Genomic DNA, 24,482 nt, shown 5'->3' with positions numbered 1-24,482 from the left:
TAGATATATAAAGATTTGACCCTCCACTGCATATAAAGATGGACGTAGCGAGGTGTAAAATCAAAGATTGACTGTCACTCAAGCAAAAATGTCTAAAACATCATATGCATTTATCAATATTAAAATTCAATGTGCTCAATGTGGTTTTTTACAAAATAAAAAGTGTCGACTTTGCACTAAATTAATGTGTACAAATAAAAGTTACTCCAGGGTAGAAATGACCTAATTGTGTGCACAAGTTATTAACCCTTGCATATAGTTCAGGGTTAAATTTGACCCATTTTTTTACATTGTAGAGCTGTAAAAACACCATATACACATTTCTTTTAGCCAGACTTTCCCTTATGTGATGCACAGTATACAAAATGGAAATGAAATGCATCATGTTTTTACATTTTTGTGCAGCCGATACACATTTTTATATATGCAAATATACAAATTTGACCTGTGTTTATTAAACAAATTCAAAAAACAGCATTCAAATATGTTGTTATATTCATTATATTCTATAAAATGTTCTCCTGGATCATAAAATAGTGATTGTGATCAAACTGATGGAGGAATTTATGAATGTGAATCGGTGTAAAAACTAATTATTAGTCAGAATATTAACAGTATGCAAAGGTTAATCCAAGAGTTACTAAATTATATAAAGATACCTGAGACTCTTCACCTGTGCTGCTGATGTAAATAAACAAACTATAAATACTTTTCATGTCTCTTAATAACTTTTCATTAGTTAATGTTTGGACACAGAAGAAGCTGCACATTTTTTTCCTTCAGGTAGAGTTTTTAATCCCTGAGTCTGACATAACGTCTGAATGTTCCTCTGTGTGTGTGTGTGTGTGTGTGTGTGTGTGTGTGTGTGTGTGTGTGTGTGTGTGTGTGTGTGTGTGTGTGTGTGTGTGTGTGTGTGTCCGTGTCCGTGTCCGTGTCCGCTGCAGACGGGGTTACACGGCATGACTTCCCGCCGAGGGTGGAACTTCCTTCTTGCCAATCAGCAACAGAACACTTTTCATCAGAGGTTAAACACACAGGCGGGCGAGGCACGCTACGAGCTTGCAGACTCAACTTCAGCTGCAGAGAACATGTTGAATAAAGCAGTAAAAAAAACAACCAAATCTATCAGTATAATTAGGGAAAATAAACTTTTTTTAAATACTCTTTATTATTCTTTCATTTATCTTTTTGCTGTTGTTGATATATCAGGATTTGGATACACACACATTACTTGTACAGGAGCAGCAAGGCAATTCAAGATGCTTTATGTTAAATATGAAAGGCTTTAATAAGAGAAACACAATGCAATGTAAAGGCAAGTTTGTTTTAATCACATTTTTTTAAATAAATGAAGGCAATTCAAGAAGCTTTATATGATGCATTAAAACAATAAAAAGGGAGGAGAAATCTTTTTTAAATGAAACTCATGGGATCATAAGTTTTCAAGTTTGTCTTAAAACAACAGTGAGGATCCCAAATAAGGGAAAAGGAACATAACAGCATGTTGTTAAGTGTTTTAATCTGCACTACTTTATTTTCTATTATCAAGATGTGAAGTCCACTGATTCCTCTTAAATATCTCCTCCATGATCCTCAACACATAAACAGAGGATAACATTAGGACAAACTTAAATGTTTTCATCGCAGTTGGGCTGTTTTTATGTATATTTTGTATTACCAATATAAAATGTAGCCTACATTTCAATGAATCAACCCTCCTCCAATGTATATAACTGAGTCAAAATGTTCCAATAATTAAAGCTTGAGTTCATAAGTTTTTCAAGTCTGTCTTAAAGCAACAGTCAGGAGCCCAAATGAACATTAAAGCTGTTTTTCTTGCTGTAATCATTCCTCCTGTTCATACTGACCATTAGAAGATCCCTTCATAATGTTTACAATGGAAGTGATGGAGGACAAAACCCACAGTCCTCCTTCTGTGCAAAAAAAAAGTATTTAAAAGTTGATGTGAAGCTAATATGAAGCTTCAGCGTCTGAATGAGTCAAATCAAGTCTTCTATGTTTCAACGTTACAGTGTTTTTAGTACCAAAGTCTTTTTGTTCCTATACTTCCACCACAGCTCAACAGGGAAACACTAAGAGGGAATCTGATGCTAAAAAGACTGTAAATGTGTCAGATATCACTTGATATGACTAACTCACACTGATGAAGCTCAATAGAAGCTGATCATCTACTTTATAATGATTTAGTCCTCCATCACTTTACACTGAAAGCACATTTGAAGGTTTTAATAGTCAGTATGAACAGGAGGAATGATTACAGAGAGGAAAACCTTCATATGGAGACCTGACTGTTGCTTTAAGACACACTTGGATAAACTGTGGACTTATCCTCAACAGTCCCACACTGAGGCCTGACTTACAGTCGAGCTTAATGCTGCAGCTCGAGGAAGAGATAAGTGGCGTTATATAAGCATTGAGAGGAAGATGAGGATGGAGAGGAGGGGTTGTAGAGGAAGGAGCACAGTTGGAACGCCCTGGCTCCGCTCGGACCGCTACTGACCTCCCCTCCTCACCTCCACATCTTGAGATATGTGGTCCCGAGGGGATGTGGACCTGCTGCTGCTGCAGTCTCACACAGAGAACCACCAGCAGGAGAGAGGACCTGGACTCTGGGAAACACATTCAGGCTCTGTGAGGGGAGACGTTCTTTAAGGAGAAGATACTGGAGGAGAAGGAACCTACTGTGGTGAGAACTTCAGAGTTACATTTTTTAGTGCATGAAGGTAGTTACAGATGTTGTGATCAGTGTCAGAGATTTTAAAAAATGAGGATCAGGTCGAGTTGGTCGTGCTAGTCTCATCATCTTGGCAGCAGACGCTGTAAAAGTGCAGCATCGATGACACAAAGAGGAAACCATAGAGAGTCACTAGAGAGGACAGACAGGAAAGAGGAGAGGAGAGAGAGAGGAGAGACACACACACACAGTTGACAGACACAATGTGGAAATGTTAGAGCATCAAGTTCATCATGTGGAGCAGTTTTTTTTAATCTTATGAAGGATATCATTAAAAGTTAAAAAAGAAACTGAAATAGATTTGTCGGTGGCGATATCTGACTTTATGTAATAATGGACGTATCGAAGTGTGGTTTGCATTGGAGTCGGTTTGAAGCTGATGGTCGGTGTCATCTTTTCCTTTTGGAGCCAGGACCTTTTAAATAAGGAGTGACGAGTTTTTCCTTTTATAATCTGGCAACATGCCCCATTACATCGGACTGAATGCTAGCTAACTACTTTACTATTCCTATTCTCCATACTGACTCTGAAATCCTTGTTCCAAATTTACAAAGTTCAGCTGAAGCTAATAAGTGATCTGTCCAAAAACACAGATTGCAAAAAACTTCAGTCTGCAAAAACAAAACTAGTGAATTTGGTTCTAAAGTGGCGTTAACTTTGGAATATATGAGCTCGATTTCGCTAACTGAGACTGCCGAAGCATCATATTGACACGTTCATATTGTATTAAGTGAGACTTTTAAATACCTGTGCCAGAAAAATAAGTTTTTAGATGTCCACTAAATTTCCGCCGGTTCAAAGGTCCAGTAAGGGTGCATTACATGATGAAGTAGAGGGTAAAAAGGGTTGATAGGCCCCCCATTTTAAGCTCCTCCTATGTTATTTTTTCCTTGCCCCTATATTGCAATACTTATGGTAAAAACACATTTCAATCATTCTCGTCCACTTCAAGATATGAAGCTACTTTTCCTTTTCAATAATGTGTAGTTATCTAATGTAATAGGCTATAAATCAATTCATAATCCCTGTGAGTTCAGTGTTGAGGTCCTGCCAGCACAGTTAGGATTAAATTCATTGTTAAATACGTTACCTGAGTCTTTTTCTTCATGGTCTTCTTTATGAGAGGGAACCAACCGATGTGCTGCTGCAGCTTTATTTCTCAGTGGAACGACTGTTTCTTAATTGGACCGTAGCGCCCAAAGGCAAAACTTAGTCAGTACATGCAGGCAACCAGCCAATCATCACACACATTAATTCATGATATCCAAAGCTCTTCCTTTTTGAGTAAAGGTAGTTGAGGCACTCCCAAAGCTATTTAAGACATTGTCGGCTTTGAAAGACATTTTTACAGCAGTATGGCATGTTGATAATTTGCGGAGGTGAAGCAGAAGGAAATCATTTTTTCCCCCTGATTTATCGTTAATATGTTTTTGGGGCATAGATGCTTATAACACAAGGACACGGTTAACATTTCTGCTTGCTGTTACTGAGCTGCAGAAGTGTTACTGTCTTTTAAACTCGTAGTTTTTGGCAATTAGACAAAACAATTGGTATCTAATCTCACAAGCACGATTTAGCTGCTTTGTGTTTGGATTTATATCGCCACCCTGTGGTGCAAGCCAGCTATAGTTACTCTCAAACACACACACACACATATACATACACACACTCATGGTCACTTCAGGGGACATTACATAGACTTTCATGTCCTGGAGACTTGGCCTGACTCTAACCTCTGACCCAAAGATCAGCTTTTTCCCAATTGAAGACGTGACTTTTGTCCCCAATTGGACAAGCTGTCCTAAGTCTGAAATGTGTCCCCAAAATAGCTTATGACAGAACCAAACACACACTCACACACACACACACACACAGATACACAGGCATTTTTTTGGCCGCCACACAATCCGGTGCCCCTGATGTACCTAGAACAAAAACTCCTTAACTCTGCACACAAACAGTGTTTCTGTATAAACAGGAGATGTGACGCCTTTGCTGTGAAACCACGTCTCTAAACTTGAGAATATAAAAAGGTGCGACTGATCAGGTCAAAGCACTGTTATAAGAGTGTTTGTTAGTTTAGTGAGTTCTTCAATGTTTGATTTTACAATTATTCTGACAGAGTATTGAGACATTTTGTGCATTTTTGGCATTAGTGACATTCCCCCTCTTTATTACGGCTTTGTGCTTCACCCAGGCAAACTGAACGAGTATTTCTCAACTTGTCAACTCGTGCTTAAATGCATGTATTTCACTATCAAACCTTATTACTTTTTATCAGCAAGTGTTAAACAAGACATTTTACCTCATCAGCTGCATTCCTCAACATACTTTAAACTGTGGTGACTAGTGTGGTTGATGACAGCTCAGCGACGTGTCACTCAAAAGCGTTGGGAGGTTAGATTTTAGAATGGAATAGTCTTTATCGTCATGACAACGAAATTGAAATGAATCCTCATGGTACCATAGGTAAAAAAGAAAGGTGTTCATAAAAGGATGAAATAAATGAGTAATTAGTACTAAAACTAACTAAAAAAACATAATACACACACACACACACACACACACACACACACACACACACACAAACACACACACACACACACAAACACACACAAGACATTCCACTCGCTGCCATCAATATTGCACGATTCCCCTTAATATTACACTCAAAATTGCTGTTGCAGTTAATACAGGGTCAGGTTTTTGGAGCATTTAGAGCAGTTATTGTTATGTGGTCTGGACCAGAGTTAACCTATTGAGTGTGTATGCTTTACTCTGGGTCAGAAAACACACAAACCAACCTGAGTAATACCAACTGCAGAGTAACTGCGGTGACGGCCGGTGTGTGTCAGAGCTGTGTGAAGGTTGCAGTCAGGATGTGGATGGGTGGAGGAGATGTTCCGCTATGTGAGAGCTCTCCTTTCTCTGTTCTTCCTCCTCTTCCTTGTCTTCCTCCTGACCAGGACAGGATGTCAGAGCAGAGCAGGGGGTGAGGACAAGGAGGAGGAGGAGGAGGAGGGGGAGAGTTGAGGGTTGATTTAACGCCACACAAGGAGCAGAGTGCCTGAAGATAAGAGCAGGAAACTGAGATTGTGTGAATATAAAGGCCTCTGCTGACACTGATGATTTTCTTGCTTTTTCCTTTCAAGAGCAAAGTTTATACTAAATACAAAAACAGATGCTTCATTTCCTCGATCGCAAACTTTGCAGCCAACAAACAACTCTCAAATCCTCAGAAGCCATGAGAGAGAAAGTGAATGTGAAGCTTTGAACAATGAGCACAAAACAAATGGAAAACTGGATTCTTCAAATATTTTGTGTTGATTAAGTTCGTTATCTTGTTAACATTTGGGTGTTTTTCATTTCTACAGAAGCAGCTGCCTGCAGGAAACACGTCCCTTTCAGACTTCTATGTAAAAACCAACGATGATAACTTGTTATTGTATTCAAATGTTTGATTTATAATGAGACGTTGCTTAAAGATGCTGCAACTAATCATTATTTTTATTGTTGTGTAATCTGTTGATTCTTTTCTCAATAAGTCAATAAGTTGTTCTGTCTATAAAATATCAGAAAATGGAGAAATATATCAATCAGTGTTTCCCAACGCTTCGGATTGCTGTTTTCTCCCGACCATTAGTCCTCAACCCAGAGTTTTTTGTCATAGGAGATTAAAGAAAACTTAAAATATTCACATTTCAGAAGAGATATAACTCCAAACAATTAATTAATTATCACAATAGTTGGCGATTTACTTAAAGAACCAGTGTGTAAGTTTTAGTGGCATCTAGTGGTGAGTATGCAGATTGAACCCCACCCCTCCTAGTGTGTAGGAGAACCTATGATGGCCGTGAAAAGACACAAAAAACACGAAAGACCCTCTTTAGAGTCGGTGTTTGTTTTGTCCTTTCTGGGCTACTGTAGAAACATGGTGGACTCTGCGGAAGAGGACCTGCCCTTAATGTAGATATAAAGGTTTATTCTAAGGTGACGAAAACACAATGATTCTAATTATCAGTTGATTTTATACTTATGAATATTACATTACATTTCTGCCAATAGATCCCCTTGAATATTACACACTGCTCCTTTAATAGTCAGCAACTAATCGACTAATCATTGGAGCTTTAATCTAAACTGTTAGTAGTTTTTTGTTTGTGAACGTTAATCAAAATGTTGTACATTCAGAGGCAATATAAGTAATATTGTGATGTTCTGTTGTTTGGGGTTTTTTTGCATGTAATGAGTGAGTTTCTACTCGTACATTCTTCACACATTAAGGTTTGTTTTGACTGTTTTTATCTTTTACTTTGGGGGTGTTTATTAATTTTTCCAAGATGAAAACAAACATAACAAAGAAACATCCCCCAACAATCTCAGCAATAAAGAAAATAAATAAACATAATAATAATAATATGTACATACCCACATACATCTACCTACATATACACATACATACATACACACGTGCATGCACATACATATACACACACGTACACTCAGTGCATCCAAATAAATAGCCGTTTAAGTATTAACATATATTCAAGAAATATACACATGTGCGGGGGTGTTTTTATTTCTTTATTTTCTCTTATGTATCTGGTTTTATTATTAGTTTGTTGTGTTTAATGTTGTTCTGTTGCATGCCCATTGTCTTCACAGGATAAGTTATACTTTTCTTACAAATATTATACATTATAAAACACACTTAAAATGTTCTTATATCTGCTTATAACCACAATATATTGAGTTATAAAGCTTGTATTAAATGTTGTGATTGTGATTGATGTTATAATTGTCAATGTAACTGTAAATAAACTGGCTTTGATTTTCATATGTGAGATTAAATGCTAATAAAACAAGGCATGAGACCATGATCATATGCTCTCTGTGTATTATTTTATCTATAAGTCTGATAATTGTCTATTTTCACCTCAACCTCAAAGCATCTGTGCTGTTTATGTCTCTTCTTACTGAATGTTCTCTGCAGCAGCTTCAATCAGAACAAACTGAACATCTGGGATGTACTGTGGTATTTCCGAGAGAAGAGGATTTCCACGCTGGTCACCACGCTCTCCTTCACTATGAAACCTGCAGAACAATTGAATAGAAGGAAGCGCTGCTGGCTGACTTTTTCCTCCCCCTAAAGACGCACTTCCCTTCCACACACTCTTACTCTGCTCATCTGAAACTGGCAGACGCACCAAACAGCAGCAGAGAAACATGGACGCCCTGATTTTGGTTTTATTTCTACTTTTGAGACTCGGCTGTGCATGTAAGTACTGCTGGTTGTTTATCGTGGACAGATTCAGACTGAAAGAAGACAAACAAAGACACAGTTCGCTCTAACATTGACTGTATACGAAGCAGTGTACTCGTGTGTGTGTGTGTGCGTGTGTATGTGTGTGTGTGTGTGTCATCATCCTGAAACAAACTTACATCTGTGGTGTGAATTACCATCAAAGTAAAACCAGTAACTAAGTAAAACCACTGTAAACATTTAAAGTAATAATTCATATGTGTGTAATGAAGAGGCCGTATATGGTGATGTTTGTTATAAACTCCAACATACAGCTCAGGGTCAAATTTGACCTATTTCTACATTCCTGAGCTGTAAAAACACTGTATACACATTTTCATTAGCTGGACTTTTCCTAATGCAACAAAAAATACACAAAAATGTAAATAAAATGCATTATTTTCTATTTTTGTGCAGCTAATACACATTTTTGTATATACTATTGTACCAATTTGACCTGCATTTATTTAAAAAACAAAACAAATCACCAATCAAACATGCTGTATTCTTGATATTCTATAAAATGCTCTACTGGATCATAATATAGTGATGGTGAATGACTTTACTCCTTAAATGAATAGAATACACTCTGTCTGTATATATAAGAACAGCTTCATTGAGGATATGATATGAACAGTATGTAAGGTTTAATGAAGGAATTATGATTGGATTATGTAATAGATTAACAGTTATTAGACACTCATTTGGTTTAAAATCTGAAAAATAATACAAAATGTGCTGTAAAGTAACTGAGTACATGTATTCAAGTACTGTCATTTAGCAGGTGTGGTTACTGAGGACTCTGCAGATTAAGATTTTACTTCAAAACTCAATGATTCATGTATAATATATGATGTATTATATGATTGTCTGATATGTTTTTGACTTTATTCACTGTTTTTTTTATCGTAAAACCTTGTTTTTAAATGGTGCTGTGTGAATAAAGTCAATTTATATAGAGTACATTAAAAAAAGAAACAAAATTCAATAATTGTGGGATAAAACAAACAATATTTGGATATAAATCATAAAAACACAACAGTATTACTCTGTTTTTAGTTAATAAAAACAGAGTTAGACTATGAAAATGCTGCATAAGAAAACAGATGGGTGTTCTTATCATTATTGTTCTTCTTAATATCATTAAACATTTTTAACATTGCTTCACTTTGACCAGATACAACACTGAAATACCAGTAATAATGATCACTTCTATTGCTTTAGTCTTGCTCATAAAACTTGTGCACATTTATTCAAATGAAAGTTTGAATTCAGGACTTCTAACTTACTTCAAACATACTTTATTCTGCTTTTACTCAAATATCTGAGTACTTCTTCTTCCACTGAGTACAGGACAGCTAAATGTGCTGAAACTATAAGTGGCACCTACTATAAAATGTCTTGACTGTTTAAATTTAAATAAGCGTCAGAATAACGCAGGCAGCCACAGGTTTGTCTTTTGGTCCTGTGATGTGAAAAATGAAAGTTAAAAACATGAAGAATTCTGAGTTTTAATCAAACAGAAAGTGATGGTATTCAAACAGGAAGTGCAGAATATTTAAATATAAGATGAAAGTTGAAACTAAAGTGATTTTTTAAAAAAGATGACAATGAAAGGAGTAAAAAGAGGAAACTGGTTAAAACGTTGGTGAAAACTGTTGGAAACAAACATGAACTTATTGACTACACTTTATTATTAATGCCCTGCGACTTTTTATCCGTGAGCAACTAAAATTAAAACATCAATATTCACCTCTATGATTATGGAGAGTGTGCTGCTCAGTGACTAAAATGTGTTTATTTATTTGTAATGTATTTCTGGTAATGCTCTGTCAGTTTCCTTTACCAACCATGACTGTAAACTCTTAGGAAGGTTCCCAGAAAGGATGTTTATTTTAGTGGAAAATCACAGGAAAGCATACAATACGTTCAAATTGACTTAAGTTTATATGGAGCTGCTTTGTTTTTCAACTGCTTTTAAACTCAACACAACCACTGAACTCAAACATATAACTTATAGCCTATAGCGTAGAGCATATAGTTTGGCCTCTTACACCAAATTTCATAATTATCACCAGAAAACTTGAGTTAAAAACATGTTTTTCTTCCTGTTCCTTCAGTTCAATATTGTTTTCGTCTTTGTGCCGAATGATTAATGTGCAGATTGTTTTTCACATCCATCTGCTGAAGGAGGAAAGTTTCTGTGCGCCAACATTAAATCTGAGTTAACGGCGTGTACTTACGAGCACGATTTGTGATATCATTTGACATTACGACAAAATCGGAGCCAATCGTGGTCCAGTATGCAGGCTACACAACTGTTATGTAGAAAACTCGAAGCCGCCAATGTACCAACACAGAGAAAGGACTTTAAAATGAAATAAGGCACAATATCTTCAGTTCACACAAACAAAAACACATTTTCTACATGACCACAAATGGTAAAAACATACAGATTCATTTATTAGACATTTTCACTTTATGGATTCGCCCCCAATCATCTCAACGGACAGACTAAATAAAGTTATGTCAATAATACTGAGTCTAAATTTAAAACAAAAAAAGGTAAAGAAGGAAAAAAGACAAAGTCTTTCCAAAACCAGAACAAGTATATAGACATCTAAAAAGAATGGACTTGACAGAAATGGAATATAATATTCATAAATAAGTTTTAATTAGTGTATAATAAGAATTGTTGTGTTTTTGCTACCTCCAAATGAGCACTTTATATCTATATTGGGAGCAGGTCCTCTCCCATGGAGTCTGCCATCTTGCACTGCCATGTTTCTACAGTAGCCCAGAGGGGATAAACCACATAACGGCTCTAGCGAGGGTCTCTCATGTTTAACTTGAATGCTAAGTGCCTCAAAATCTTACACACTAGTCCTCTAAATGTTTTGTCACTGACTTTGATGTGATCTTCTGTCTCTTTAGCGAGTTTCCTCGTCGTACTGAACCCGAAGAAGTTATGTCTGCTCACCTACAAACAGATGGTCATACTGGGTCAGTGTGACATCACTAACCCCGCACAGCAGTGGACGTGGTTGGACGGAGCCAGATTGATCAACACTAAGTCTTCTCTGTGTCTTTGGGCGGATCCGAGCCCCCGCTTACCCGTCCACGCCCGCCTGGTCAACCTGAGGCCCTGTAGTGTGGCTCCAGCATGGAAATGCAACAGCACGACGCGAACGTTCGGATTGGCTGAGACGCAGATGTACCTGAAGAAACAGGGGGCCCGCGTGGCGATGAGAGAAAAGCCGAACTCTTCAGACTGGAGCCGATATGAGGTGGACTCAGGAGGGAACAAGCTGATATCGTCTTTATGTCCTGAGACAGGTGAGAGATTACGGCAGCATTATAGGTGTGATGTTGACCAAGAAAACCAAAACTTATAACTCTAAACTTTTATATACATTTATAGGGTAACTACACAGCCACACTCTGCTAGCTCCCTCCCTCTCACTTGCATAGGTCGACTGTACAGGGCGTGGCCTTGTGGTTATGTAGTGTGTGACGCTGAGTTTAGCATGAATACATAAAGAGCTGATAGTCAGAGCTAATCTGCCATGAGCAGCTGCTGTTAGACTCTCTGGGCCTGATTTACTAAGATCCCAAATAAAGGGTACTAAATTGTGTGTGCTGTGCGTTTTGTGTGTGATCTACTAAGAATAACTGTGCAAATGACAACAGGAGCAGACAGCAGTATTTAAATCCTGCAAGGGCAAAATGAAATGTGATCCCATGGAATCAGAGGTTCTAGTGGAAGAGGGCAACAAACATATTGAGATATAGCTAAAAAAATATTACCAGAAAAACCTCCATATGGGAGAATATTTGTGACAAAATCAATGCTGTAAGTAAAACCAAAAATATTCCACTCCAAAAATATTTACACAGGTGGAAAAAACCTGTTCTCTCTGTATTCTGTCATTGTGTCTCCGTCTCTTCCACTCCACAGTAACAGCCGGTTAATACCTGCCCTTCAAACGCATTATTTATAGACGCAGTTTGCCGCCACCAAAATTACCTTTAGGTTTGGTAAATCACAATGCATGTGCTAAATAACATAATGGATTTTCTCCTCTTTATATTTTGCACACTGGGGTTACAATGGCCCATATTGCATATTCATTATGGCAAATGTACTAAATGGACAGTGCGTATTTTGTTGCACATTTGAAAGACGTAAGCCTCAGTGTGTCCTGTTAGTAGATCAGCTTGCACATTTTCTTGCGGGTGATGTCAAGTTTGCACACGTTTTTACACATGCAAATCTTTAGTAAATCAGACCCTCTGTGTCTGTGCTGGAAACACAGATGAGCCTCTGGAGCTTTGACCATCAAGTTTCTGATACCTATGTTATATACCTGTGTTATAGCTGAGCTAGCGACTCTGCTATGAGAGGCTCTCTGGTGTGAGTGTGTCTGTACATAGCCATAGCCCTGCTGTTTATCATGTTAACACTGGATATAGCACAGTTTGTTATCAGTGAGCACATGTGTTGCATTTACTGCCACAGAAAAGGAATAAATCTTTGGGTTATTTGTCTAACCTATTTTCTGAGTAGCTCAACGTTCCCTCTCTTGCTGTCTCTTATCAGGCTTTTTAACGAACCATCAGCAGTATGTGAGGGGCACAAACTGAGCCTAACAGTTAGTCATTGTTGTGGTATTTATACTTAACAGCAGCTGATGTGAAATAGACCTCAGAGTTTTGTCTTTTACGACACGATAAGAGAAATTGGCTGAACTGAATTTCCAAACCAATCAGACAGAAATAAGGTCATTTTGAGCAGAAATGTAGTTTTTACACCCAATGTGCATGTTAAATCAGCTGTATTACCATCATATGCCAACGTAGACCTATGAGATTATGTGTAAAGTGTAAGAAAACAGATTTAGGTGTGTAATTACCCTGTATCAACATAATCCCCCATCCACCTTCTCCTAGTCACTCTGACTGTGACTGTGTGCTGTTTCCAGTACTTATTTATTTATTTAATGGTTGTAAAAATAACCCTAAAATAAATAACTCAGTATTAATGATGTAATACTCATTTAGCTTACAATTCGGACAAAAAAGCAATTGTTTGACTTCTGTGTTGTTAGATGCCTTCATAAACCTATTTGTGTTTTTGTCCAGTACAATCCTTTCATATCATGTTTTATAGTTTTATTTATGCAGATTTAAAAAGAAATAATAAAATAAAAGAGGGAGAGAGAGAAAAGAGAGAAGTCCTGTTGACTTACAAGCTCCTCCACTCCTCATCCTGACCTCTGACATTGTCGGAGCCGTTAGTTCACTGAGTCACTAAAGCAGGAAAAACATCAGCAGTGTTCTTCCTGTTGAAGCCGCTCAAGGCCGAGAGCATCTCAGCCAACATTACCACAGAAGGTCCTAAATTTTTTGTACAATGTGATGGCCTCCGGAGATACTGCTGCAAGATAAAAGGTGACATCCAAAACACCTAATTGATCCAAAAAAGGTCAAAGATCTTAGAATCAACCTTTTTTTCTCCACTTTAGTTATTTGAATCTGCAATCATTCATTCGATCTTCCCCACTAGGCTGAGAGTTAATCTAAAATCAATGATCCCAAACCAACATAGAACTGAACAAAGTATAGTGTGTAGAGCTTTAATAATTAAATGTATTAGTTAATAGTCAGAAAATTAATGGCCAGCTATCTTGAACATTGAATAATTATAATTTTTTAGGACAAATACCAACATTTCACTGTCAAATGTGACTATTTGATGCTTTTCTTTGTCATATATGAAATTAAACTGAATATTTTGGAGTGTAATAAAAAGAAAAATATAAAACACTTGACTGATCCTTTAAATACCACTTGAGAAACTGCTATTATTGTTTCTGGGATTGATATATGGTAAAAACACAATCATAAAACATGTCAAAAGTGTAGAACATGAACAGCAATTCAATGACTAGCGGTTATATTCTGTTATATGGAAAAGAGTTTAAAACACATAAATTGTACTTTTTTAAATCGTTCGTTCAATTTTTTTTGTGAAACAATCCATATTTTGTCTTTTGTTTTTCACATCACTCAGATTCCTTTCTGATTATTTTTCAGAAACAACTTTGGCCTCTGACAGTTTCCACGTATCCACACATAAACCTCTGGGAGTCACCAGCACCGTGTACGCCATCAGAAGTCCCACCATAACTGTCATTAACGAACATTTATCAAACACAGTAAAAACACACAGGACCACCAGACAAGTCACAACCTCAAAGGTCCACAGCTCAATAACTAATGGAACTTCGTCGTATATAAATGACATCAACAAACCTCGGACCCGGAGGTCCGTAACGGCAGATTTTAACCCTGACGGTTCGTCTTCAGTCACGGAGCACTCAGGGTTGAACAGCAGCCATATTGTCTCATCAAGTACGACTGAGTTCACAACTGATCCAGGATCCACGGACGTATTGGAGAGTGCGTCAGCTAGAAATGTCCCTCAGGTCGGAACTGAATCCAAGACGCCATCAGGACAACAAGACATTTCCACCTCCACCTCCTTCTCTTCGTCATCCTCTTCCTCTTCTTATTCTTCCTCCTCCTCCTCCACCTCTTCTTCTGCTGCTGGACCTGAGCCTGAAACAGAAACTGCAGCTGTGACTCTGGTTCCCTCCACAGATTCCTCACACATGAACACAAGCAGCAACACAGACGTTCTGTCTATTTCGGAGGTCTCGTCTACGTCCTCCGATGCCACTGTTGGTGTATCTGCTGTTTCTGACCAAACCTCAACTTCTACAACTCGTTCAACTACTGATGAAAAGGTGAAACACATTATGACCGACTTTCCACCTGCATCCACCACTGTTGCACCCCCTACAACTGCTCCAGGACCTTCCACGGTTGAATCTACATCATCCATGGAGACGTCTCAGCCATCCACCCCTCGTCCGCTGACTACGACTTCCCAAACTTCACCTGCGGGTATTTCGACCATTATGACAATCTCTACAGTTCATCAAAGCATCTCAGAGAGCGCCACGATTCAAAATGCTCTACCAACATCCTCGACTGATTCAGAGAGGATCACCACCTCAACGCCAAAAGCCCCCAACACAACTCCAACAGACCCAACCACGACGCCAACAGACGCACCGACAACCAGACCTGTAACCACATCTGTAACCACCACCACAACTGCACCAACTACCACTGAAACGCCAACCATGACAACCACGCAGACCATAACCACCCCAACTCCAGCCATAACAATCCCAACTCCAGCCATAACCACCCCAACTCCAGCCATAACAACCCCAACTCCAGCCATAACCACCCCAACTCCAGCCATAACAACCACAACTCCAACCATAACCACCCCAACTCCAGCCATAACCACCCCAACTCCAGCCATAACCACCCCAACTCCAGCCATAACAACCCCAACTCCAGCCATAACCACCCCAACTCCAGCCATAACAACCCCAACTCCAGCCATAACCACCCCAACTCCAATCATAACCACCCCAACTACCACCAAATATGTCACGACTACTATCCAAACCACAGAAGCTACCACTCCAACCACCACAACCAGTACAACAACGACGACAACAGCAACCACCACCACACCTCTGCCTCCAACTACAACAACTACCCTGTCGACCACAACATCAGAATTAACCACCACCACACCTGTAAGTACACCTGTTACTTTACATTTACATTTGTCCTTTTTGCACTCAGAAGTAGAAAATATGACTATTTGTGGACTTGTTCACAGACAATCAACGCAAGCATTCTTCAATTTAATGCGACATGTGATTGGCCCACTGCCACAGCAGCTACAACCCGTCTGTTGTGGTGAAGTCAAGGTCTATTTGAGTTAGCGCGCTTAGCAGTTCAGCAGCCAAGATGCCACCTAAACGCTCTAAAGTGTGTCTACACTACACGCCTGTTACACCAGATAAAAACAAGAGCACTAAATGTGTAATAACCCGTATTGAATGAAGTACTCAGTTGGTATCAGTATCACTTTGAGCACTTTGAGTGGTCAGAAGACTAGAAAGGTGTTATGTAAATAGATGAGGGGGTGTGTGTATTTGGTGTATTTGTGAGTGTGTGTTAACTTCTCTGTTTGGTCAAAGTAATATTTAATATATTTATTCAAGAAGGTTGAGTGTCTGAGTGTCAATAGGTAATGAACTGGAGATGGAGGTTGTGCCTCAACAAAGGGATTCTCAGTGGAGTGCTAAACCCAAAATAATGTAGGCATGTTCCAAAAATATAAAAAGGTTTAAATTTTCCTAATTAAAGAGTACTAATACTATTAGTACTAATATTTCACTTGTTTATTTGTCTCACATCACAATTATAATGTCAGTAAGGCATTTTCACTTCTGCTGATGTGTCTCAGTGTTTAGTTTTGGGATCGTTGGTCCATTAAAAGTTTGAAGAGAAGTTTTTTTTTTTTTTTAACCTTATCTTGCAGGAAGCGTCTTTTTTCAGGATCACATTGACACAGTTGCACACATTCAAACCTGGAAGTGGTTTTGGGTTCAGGGCCTTGCTCGAGGGCTCGAGGGTGGTGCTAATGACTGAGGTTTAACCTCTGCTTTTTTACTTTCCCCACCCACATTTATCCGGTCACAGGCTCACTTCTCTAACCTTTACACCACCTCTGTCCACATTGTAGCTTCATTACTGTAACAGGCTGATATCAGTCACCCAGACTTCCTGTAGGTAAATTATGATTGAATAGTTTCGGTAAATCACAGAAATAGCAGCGAGCGGTGAACAGGAAGCACACTTCAAAGCTTCAGAAACCTGTGACTAACATCAAAGATGCTTTACAAGAATGTACAAGCAGTTTAAAGAAATCAGTGTTTATATGTGGAAGAGGTTTGTCAGTGATACTGTGCAGACTGAAGGAACAAAGGAGGGAAAGAATTCAAAAAACTAAATGAATGTAATGTTGTGGCTGCTCTCAGTGTCTGAAACATAAATCAATGCAGAGTTATCTTTTAAACCAACAGATTTGCTTTTTGTTTCCTGTCAGAATTAAATATTTTAGTCCAGTTTAAACTTTGACAAAAACTTTTCTTCTCACCTAAACAGCACAAATTTAAATATTTAACATGTTTCCCTTTGTTTCTTTCTTTAAATAATTTGTATTTGCTTTTGTCTACCTTTGTTTGATGTGTACAATAGTGAGACTGGCAGGAAACACTTAGAGTCAGAGACTCAGTCAGATTAAAAACAGGGACGTGGTTATCTTCATCTGTCTGAATAGTTTGATATTATGCTTTAAATATGACGATGCCTGGTGGAAAATTACAGACATGACGAATCATCAGAGGAAACTGTGATAAACAGATCTGCGTTCAGGTGGAGTGAAGGAGAACTACAACTATGATGATGATCATATGATTGTCATTATGATATAATGATTATTTTTATTAATTCTATTTTTATTAATTTATTTTAACTCCATGTATGTAAATAAAGCACTTAGAAAATAACTATTATCATCAATCATTTAAAGACAATCTGACAGAAATACATCAACCATCTGTGAAGGTTGATCACAGTTTTCCAGACTGCGAAGCGTCACTGTGGCTCAGAGGTTAAGATACCGACCATGAACCCAAACGTCACCAGGCCAAGTCCCTCCTTTCCTGTCATCTCTCCATTCTCACCATCTGATAAAAGATATGATTCACCAGTTATTATTGTAGAATCAAGGTTCCCACACCCCGACTAACACAAAGGTATTATGGCTCAAATATGAAAACATATATTCAGTTTATGAAGTTCCAGCTTCTTAAATGTGGTTAGTTTCTGTTTTCTTTAGTCCTCTATAACAGTAAACCTGATCATCTTTGGGTTGTGGATAGTTAGACGGGACAAAACAAGACATTTGAGGTCATCATATTGGACTTGGGGAACAATGATGGACATTTTTCACCATTTTCTGACATTTTACAGACTGAACAACTAAATGATTAGTCGAGAAAATAATCAACATAATGAAGATAATTGTGAGTTGCAGCCTTAACCACCAATAATTCAAACTCCTCACATATTGAATATGAGAAGCAACAGCAGCAAAGCTAAACGGAGAACACAAAAATAACAATGCAGCATCATGGTTTACTGTATGTATGATTGAGAGCCAGCTGAGACTCCTTAAAGGGGCCATATTACGTTTTGTGTGATTTCTTGTTCTTTATATAATGGTATGATGTTGGATATCTTTGTTAAACACGGTGAAAGTTCAGGTTAACATTTGTAGAAATCATAAACACAGGTTTCAACTTATGAACACTTAATGTCTAATGTTTTTATACCATGCCAATGAGTGTGCATGCCTACGAACAGCATGGATGTACAATAAGAGCTGCCAGTTTTCCCCCGGTGGTCACTTGTGGTATTGCAGCAAAAATGCATTTTCCCCATAGTCCTCCATTGTAAAAGAGACATCTGTAAAACTGTTGATAGGACACCTCAAACTGCAATCAAGTTGGAGGAGTGTCTCACTGGGACCTAATTCAATTGGACTATACTGCATTATGCTGTATTGCATCGCATTGTAACATGCTGTAATCCACCAGGTTAATTTCCTCTCCTGACCTTCCTTGTCTTAGTCTTAGTTAGACTTGATGCCTGGTGCTCAATTCACTTCTGGAGATTTCAGTCATTGCACGGATTGACATGCATGTGCATCTTTACTGTGTTGGTTTTGTTTTTCATTATTTTAGTTTGCTTTGTTTTATTGTGTCACTTTGTCTATTTTGTTCTCTATGTTATGAAAAAGCAACAACAACAAAAAAAAAATATTCCAGTAGAGCCCCAGAACATAAAAATAGACATGGAAATGTGCATATATCCCCTTTTAATACTGTCCAAAATCAGGAACACTGACTTGTCAGCTGCAGCAGTGAATGGCAGAAGTGAAATCTGCAGAGTAAACTAGTTTTTTCTTTTTTCTTTGAAAAAAAATAAACAGATCAAACATGTAAATCAACACCCTGATCTTCTCCAGCTTGACATAATATAGCACATCCCTGATCCACCTACTATGGGAGGGTGGCAGTACGTCTTTCCATTTTAGAAGTATTAGACGTCTAGCTAAAAGAGAAGTAAATGACATAATTCGATTAAGATACAAGGGAGTGTTAGTCCTAGGGGGAGCACCAAACAGGGCTATAATTGGATCGGGAGGGATGTCCACCCCGGATATGTCCCTAAAGGATTTAAAAATGTCCCTCCAAAATTCAAATAAGCAAGGACAGGTCCAAAACATGTGGAGCAGATCAGTGGGTGATTGTGTACAGGGATGACATGCGTCGCTTGTACCAGGAAATATCCTCGCCAATCTAGTATTTGTATAATGGACACGATGTAAAATCTTGCACTGTATAAGGCTATGCCTGGCACATATTGAGCAGGTGTGGACTACAGTAGCCCCAATACAGTCTCCCAGGTCCCAACTGACAGCTCCACCCCCAGGTCCTGCTCCCAAGCAAACTTAAGATCGTTAAAGACTGTGTAAAGTGAATTCAGACATTTTCTTCTAAACACATTAAATAGGTCATAAATGTAAATTTCTAAAAAAGGTGTAAAAAGCGTTTCAACCATTTAGATTTGAATTATGGAGCTAGGCTTCACAAACTGTGTTTCAAGATTTCTGTGTCTGGATTTAATGGGCGGGTCTGAAAACCAATGGCACGGTTACACACCGGAGCATAAACCCGCCCATGCTGCTGTAGAGGTATAAGTACATTCAGCGCACACTACTACTACTACAGTCTACAGTTAGCCAGTTAGCTGAGTTAGCTTCCGAGTTAGCAGCTGAGTTAGCAGCAGAAAGCTCTCAGGCCTAGCGTCCATGTTTCTGGTAGAGGTGGTGACTTTGATTGACAGGTGACACTTGGTAGGGGGCGGGGCTTCAGCGGACTCGGCGGCCACTCCCACAGCGTTTAGGAGAAGAGAAATAGGCAGACTTTTACACAACTTTGAAGCCTAATTTAATATATTTGGCAATTTTTTTAATCATTCAAATTTGGCAGGGTGGTTAACAACACACTTTTCTGTGGTTTGTCAAACTCAGAACACATATTTATTTTTACTTTACACGGACTTTAAGAGATTCAGGATTGATAGAATCTATCTCTATGTAAATAGTTGAAATGAAACTCTTGAAATTGGGTTCAAGGAGACAATAGAGTCAGTTACAGAAGGAATAGAAAGGTTTGGAAATTCTAAAAAATACTTATATAGCATATATATAGCATATATGTAAAACAACTGAATCGACACTGAGCTTCTTGAATGCTAAAAGGACTTTAAGAGTATTTTTACAGATCTGAATACCTCTTCTATCAGTGTGAGATTATACAAACAGTCTGGAGAAACTAAAGGTTAGATTTCTTCAGTTCATGTTGACACACTGATACTAATCAAGCCTTTTAATGAGCGTCCATGTCCTTTGCTCTTTGATGAGATTCTTTCTCCAAATGAATGTTCACTAATCTATTGTTAGAGCTTTTTCCTTTGTACCGGAAGCCTCTTCCTGGTTGGATAACTCTCATTCAACTTTAATAACAACAGTACATTATGCTCTGATGCATGGAGCTCCAGTTTGATGCTAAAGGTCATCAGAGAAAGTCTGAGGCAGGCAGGAAGGAAGGGAGGGCGGGGTGCTGCGAGCAGAGAGAGCCCGCCTGCTTCTGTTTCAGTTCAGTGAAAGTTTACAGATCGATTATCCGTGAAAGAGAAAAGAGACGCAAACTGACTGTGAGGCTGATGAAAATTGATGAAATTTGTGTTTGATTCTGTCACCGGAGCGGATGTAAACCTATCAATCCAACGTGGTGATGCTGCAGGTTGGGAGGGATGAAGATGTAGCTGTGGATGTGGATGGAGACTGGACCGGACCAAACTGTCGCGCGCTCTTCCCGTGTGGCTCATTAGTGCATTAATACTGGCACATTTTTTCCCCCCAACTTTACATCCTCGTTATGTCAACTAAACCTGGAATATCTTCACCTTTGTGTTTCTTACTAACTGAATGGACGGATTTAAATGAGCGTGCGCCACAAGTTATTTCATACTCGGTTTATTTTGGAGTGTGAAGGAAGTGAGTTAAAGGGTCTGAGTCTCTTTAAAAAAAAATTAAAAAAAATTAAAAAAAACATCGATTAGCTCATACAGGTTGTCACTGATTCATTGTCTTTACGTCTTTTTAGGTTCAGACTACCGAGGCTGCACGCTGCTCTGCGAACTTCACACGAATCAGCGCAGACTCGGATTCAGCTGTTGTGACTTTAAGCACATCAGCTCTGCTCTGTAACTTCACCTTGTTCACCGAGGAGAAGATCCAGGCTGATGGCGCCGACTGTGAGCCGCGTGGAGAGTTCAGTCACACCTTCACGTGTCACATCACGGATCTGGCACCCGGGACTTTGTACCGTCTAGTGGCGATTTCCAAGAAGGATGGAGAGACGAGCAACGCCTCAGTGCGCACAGGTAAGAACCAACCTGCAGGATTTATTTTACCTGATGGCTGATTTATTCTGTAAACTTGATATTTGATGTATCTGCAGTGATGAGGAGATTATGAGACTTTTAAAAATGCTCAAATGACACAATAAGAAAATTAAAAACTGACTTAATGAAACAAATATCAGGATAGTTAAAGATAGTTTAATTATCCTTAATTATCTGCCACCGTTTACAGCTGCAATTGATCTACAGTATTGGGAATCTATTGGCAGATTTTTGGAAAAGTTTTGACAGTTAAAATTAAAAGCTGAAATGACACAATAAGAAAAGTTAAAAACTGACATGAAATGAAGCAAATTTGTGTTAATGATAGTTTAATTATCCTTAATTATCTACCAAAGTCTGTAAAAGTTTACAGCTGCAGTTGATCTACAGTATTGGAAGATTTAAGTTTTTACAGTTTAAGCTTTATTAATAATATTTTAATTATAAAATTTAATGCAATTACCTCATTATAAGCCCAATTTTATGAATTATGGGTTATATTGTTTCAGCTGATTAAACAAAAAAACACAAAATGTCCTCTGATTTGAGGAAGCTGCACATGAAAAAATAGCTTTGATGCAGTTGAGAAAATGATTTCACTGTAAGGTCCATTAGTAGCAGGTCTGGAGCTTTCAATCACATGATCTTCCTCAGCAGGTAGACTCAGTCATGTAAGTGCAGATGTTCAAATTGAAATTTTTGAGATTTTTGGTCTATGTTGGATTAAAAGTTGAGATCAAAAAATCATTCTTGTTGATGTAACAAAACAATGTCCACCACAGGGTCCATTTAGCAGCTGTTCCAGAGCTTTCAGTCTTATCACACATATAAAACACACGTGTGATAAATACAATTGGACATTTAAATCCACACCCTCAACGACTTTGACACAGTATGTTGGAAATGTCACATGTTCCCATCTTGAACAACTAGAGCTGCAAGCTGACTAAACTAATTAATCAACAATTAATTGGCAACCATTTTGATAGTCGAATAATCATGTAAGTGATTTTTCAAGCAAATACTAAACATTTATTAGGTCAAGCTGCTGAAATGGGATCTTTTGCAGCTTTTTCTTGGACTTACATGATAGTAGCTGAAGATTTTGTGGTGAAGACATTTTGATGACGACATTTGATGACATCTCATTGAGCTCTAGAAAATTTTAACAGATATTTTTCACAGTTTTCTGGTGTTACAAGTAATCAGCAGATTAAGCAACAATAAAAATAGTTATAACAGTAAGTGATACTCTATATTCTCATGCATTGATATGAAAAAGGTGCTTAATTTAAATTGCATAGGAGTTAATCTAAACTATTGTGTGTCATCACAAACTGTGCAGCATGAATAAGAAATGACAGCGGCCTCATTAAATCAAGTGTTTTACAATCTGAACAACATGTGATAGAAACATTAATATGAGCCACAGACTAAGTAAAACTTCATTTACAATGTTATTCAGCTTCACATCACATATAATATGTAATTATAGTGTTTATAGGGATAATAATTACATACACAGCTTCCTCTTTATATGTGGCTGTATGTCGGGATATAAGCAGAACAGAGGCAAGCACACATGAATTATTATCATTATTACTGCCTTTATATTGTATTATGTAATTAACCTGTCTATGTTCTATCAGTATGTTGTTAAATGAACTTTAGTTAGTTTTAGTTTAGTGACACATAATGAATGAGGAAGGAAACTATAAGTGGAAGTGGACAGGAGTTTACAGTAATGCAGGAATAAGAATAAGCCACCAAAGCTTAATTTAAAGATGCTGTTTCATATCTGATGATAAAACCCTGAAAAGGTTCAGTGAGAGCAGCGCTGGACTTCCTCTCCATCCTGCCTCCTTCTCTCTGTAACAAAGCACAAAGTCAAGGCTGCTGCGTCGTCTGCTCGCTGCCAGCAGAGGTTTTATGTTTGTGGCCGCAGGTTTGTCAGAGCGTCCTGAACACAGAGCTCACTAACAATGCCGTTCATCTAATCTCAAGTGTTTGTTTCCAGACTCCTCTGAGCCACTTCCCGTTACACATTGTTCCTCCGTAGCGACGGATGCAGGAGGCCTTTCACACACCGTTTGTTTTTATAGGATTCAGAGATTAAAAAATCTGATTCTGAGATTTCACATTGTCTTCGCTCATAAAAGGTGAGGTGAAGATTATTATTCCACTCTTAAGAGGAGAAAGTTTAGATCATAACTGTCTCTAGTAATGACAGATTTTATTACTAACGCCTGGTTCATTATCAGGTCATCATATTAGTGATGCGTTCAGAAGGATAAAAATAATAAGTAATGACTCTGATGAGAAGAATAACTTTTTATGAGAATAATAAATTGTGGTTAGAATGAGTCAGATGAGAATAATAACTTATAATGTGGATAATAAATCAGGATGATATTAATAACTAATATGAGAATAATAACTTTTCACATTGTAAAATAAATAAAATTCTTCATTACAAGTAATAAATAATAATAATGATAATGCATTTTATTTAAAGGCGCCTTTCAAAGCACTCAAGGACACCTTACAAAGCACATAAAACACGACAACAGTACATCAAACAATATAAATCAGGTAACATTTAGTGCAAAGATAAAGGAATAAATATGAATGTGACTATAAAGTGCATCAGTGCAACAAATAAACAAGAACGTGATTGCATAGTTAGTGTGAGACAGAGTATGCCACTCTGAATAGGTGCGTTTTCAGGCGGGATTTAAAGGTGGAAACAGAGTCAGAAGTGTGAATGTCTGGTGGGAGAGAGTTCCAAAGGCGGGGGGGCATTTCCCCCTGTCCTGCATTTAAAAGCAATCGTACTCATTTTAGAGTCTGATATAAATATATGTGATACTGTTAGATTATTTGAACTGA

General features: G+C 38.0%; 2 protein-coding genes across 2 annotated transcripts in view; both read left to right on the top strand.

The window, feature by feature from the left end:
* The first annotated feature begins 7,947 nt into the window (after positions 1-7,947).
* On the top strand, positions 7,948-15,258 carry LOC133981887 (mucin-2-like). The gene is made up of 5 exons (XM_062420754.1): positions 7,948-8,033; positions 10,992-11,393; positions 14,154-14,519; positions 14,721-15,026; positions 15,125-15,258. The coding sequence occupies exons 1-5, from the start codon at positions 7,982-7,984 to the stop codon at positions 15,256-15,258; spliced, it is 1,260 nt and encodes a 419-aa protein (XP_062276738.1). The 5' UTR covers positions 7,948-7,981.
* Positions 15,259-15,268: 10 nt separating this feature from the next.
* Positions 15,269-24,482, top strand: part of LOC133981886 (receptor-type tyrosine-protein phosphatase beta-like) — a 57,251-nt gene continuing 48,037 nt past the window's right edge. Inside the window, exons 1-2 of the mRNA XM_062420753.1 lie at positions 15,269-15,739; positions 21,293-21,572. Of these exons, the coding sequence (XP_062276737.1) occupies positions 15,269-15,739; positions 21,293-21,572 (751 nt within the window). The remainder of the gene's footprint in view (positions 15,740-21,292; positions 21,573-24,482) is intronic.

This window comes from Scomber scombrus, chromosome 6, assembly GCF_963691925.1.
Source record: "Scomber scombrus chromosome 6, fScoSco1.1, whole genome shotgun sequence".
Classification (NCBI taxonomy): domain Eukaryota; kingdom Metazoa; phylum Chordata; class Actinopteri; order Scombriformes; family Scombridae; genus Scomber; species Scomber scombrus.
Note: the sequence above shows the minus strand (reverse complement) of the source record. Positions and strands in the feature narration are given on the sequence as shown.

Excerpts from the sequence above, each read along its gene's own strand:
- LOC133981887 (XM_062420754.1), top strand. The coding sequence starts at position 7,982 with ATGGACGCCCTGATTTTGGTTTTATTTCTACTTTTGAGACTCGGCTGT. Across the intron at positions 11,394-14,153 it reads GTCTTTATGTCCTGAGACAG|AAACAACTTTGGCCTCTGAC; the intron begins GTGAGAGATTAC and ends ATTATTTTTCAG. Across the intron at positions 14,520-14,720 it reads ATCCACGGACGTATTGGAGA|ATTCCTCACACATGAACACA; the intron begins GTGCGTCAGCTA and ends TTCCCTCCACAG.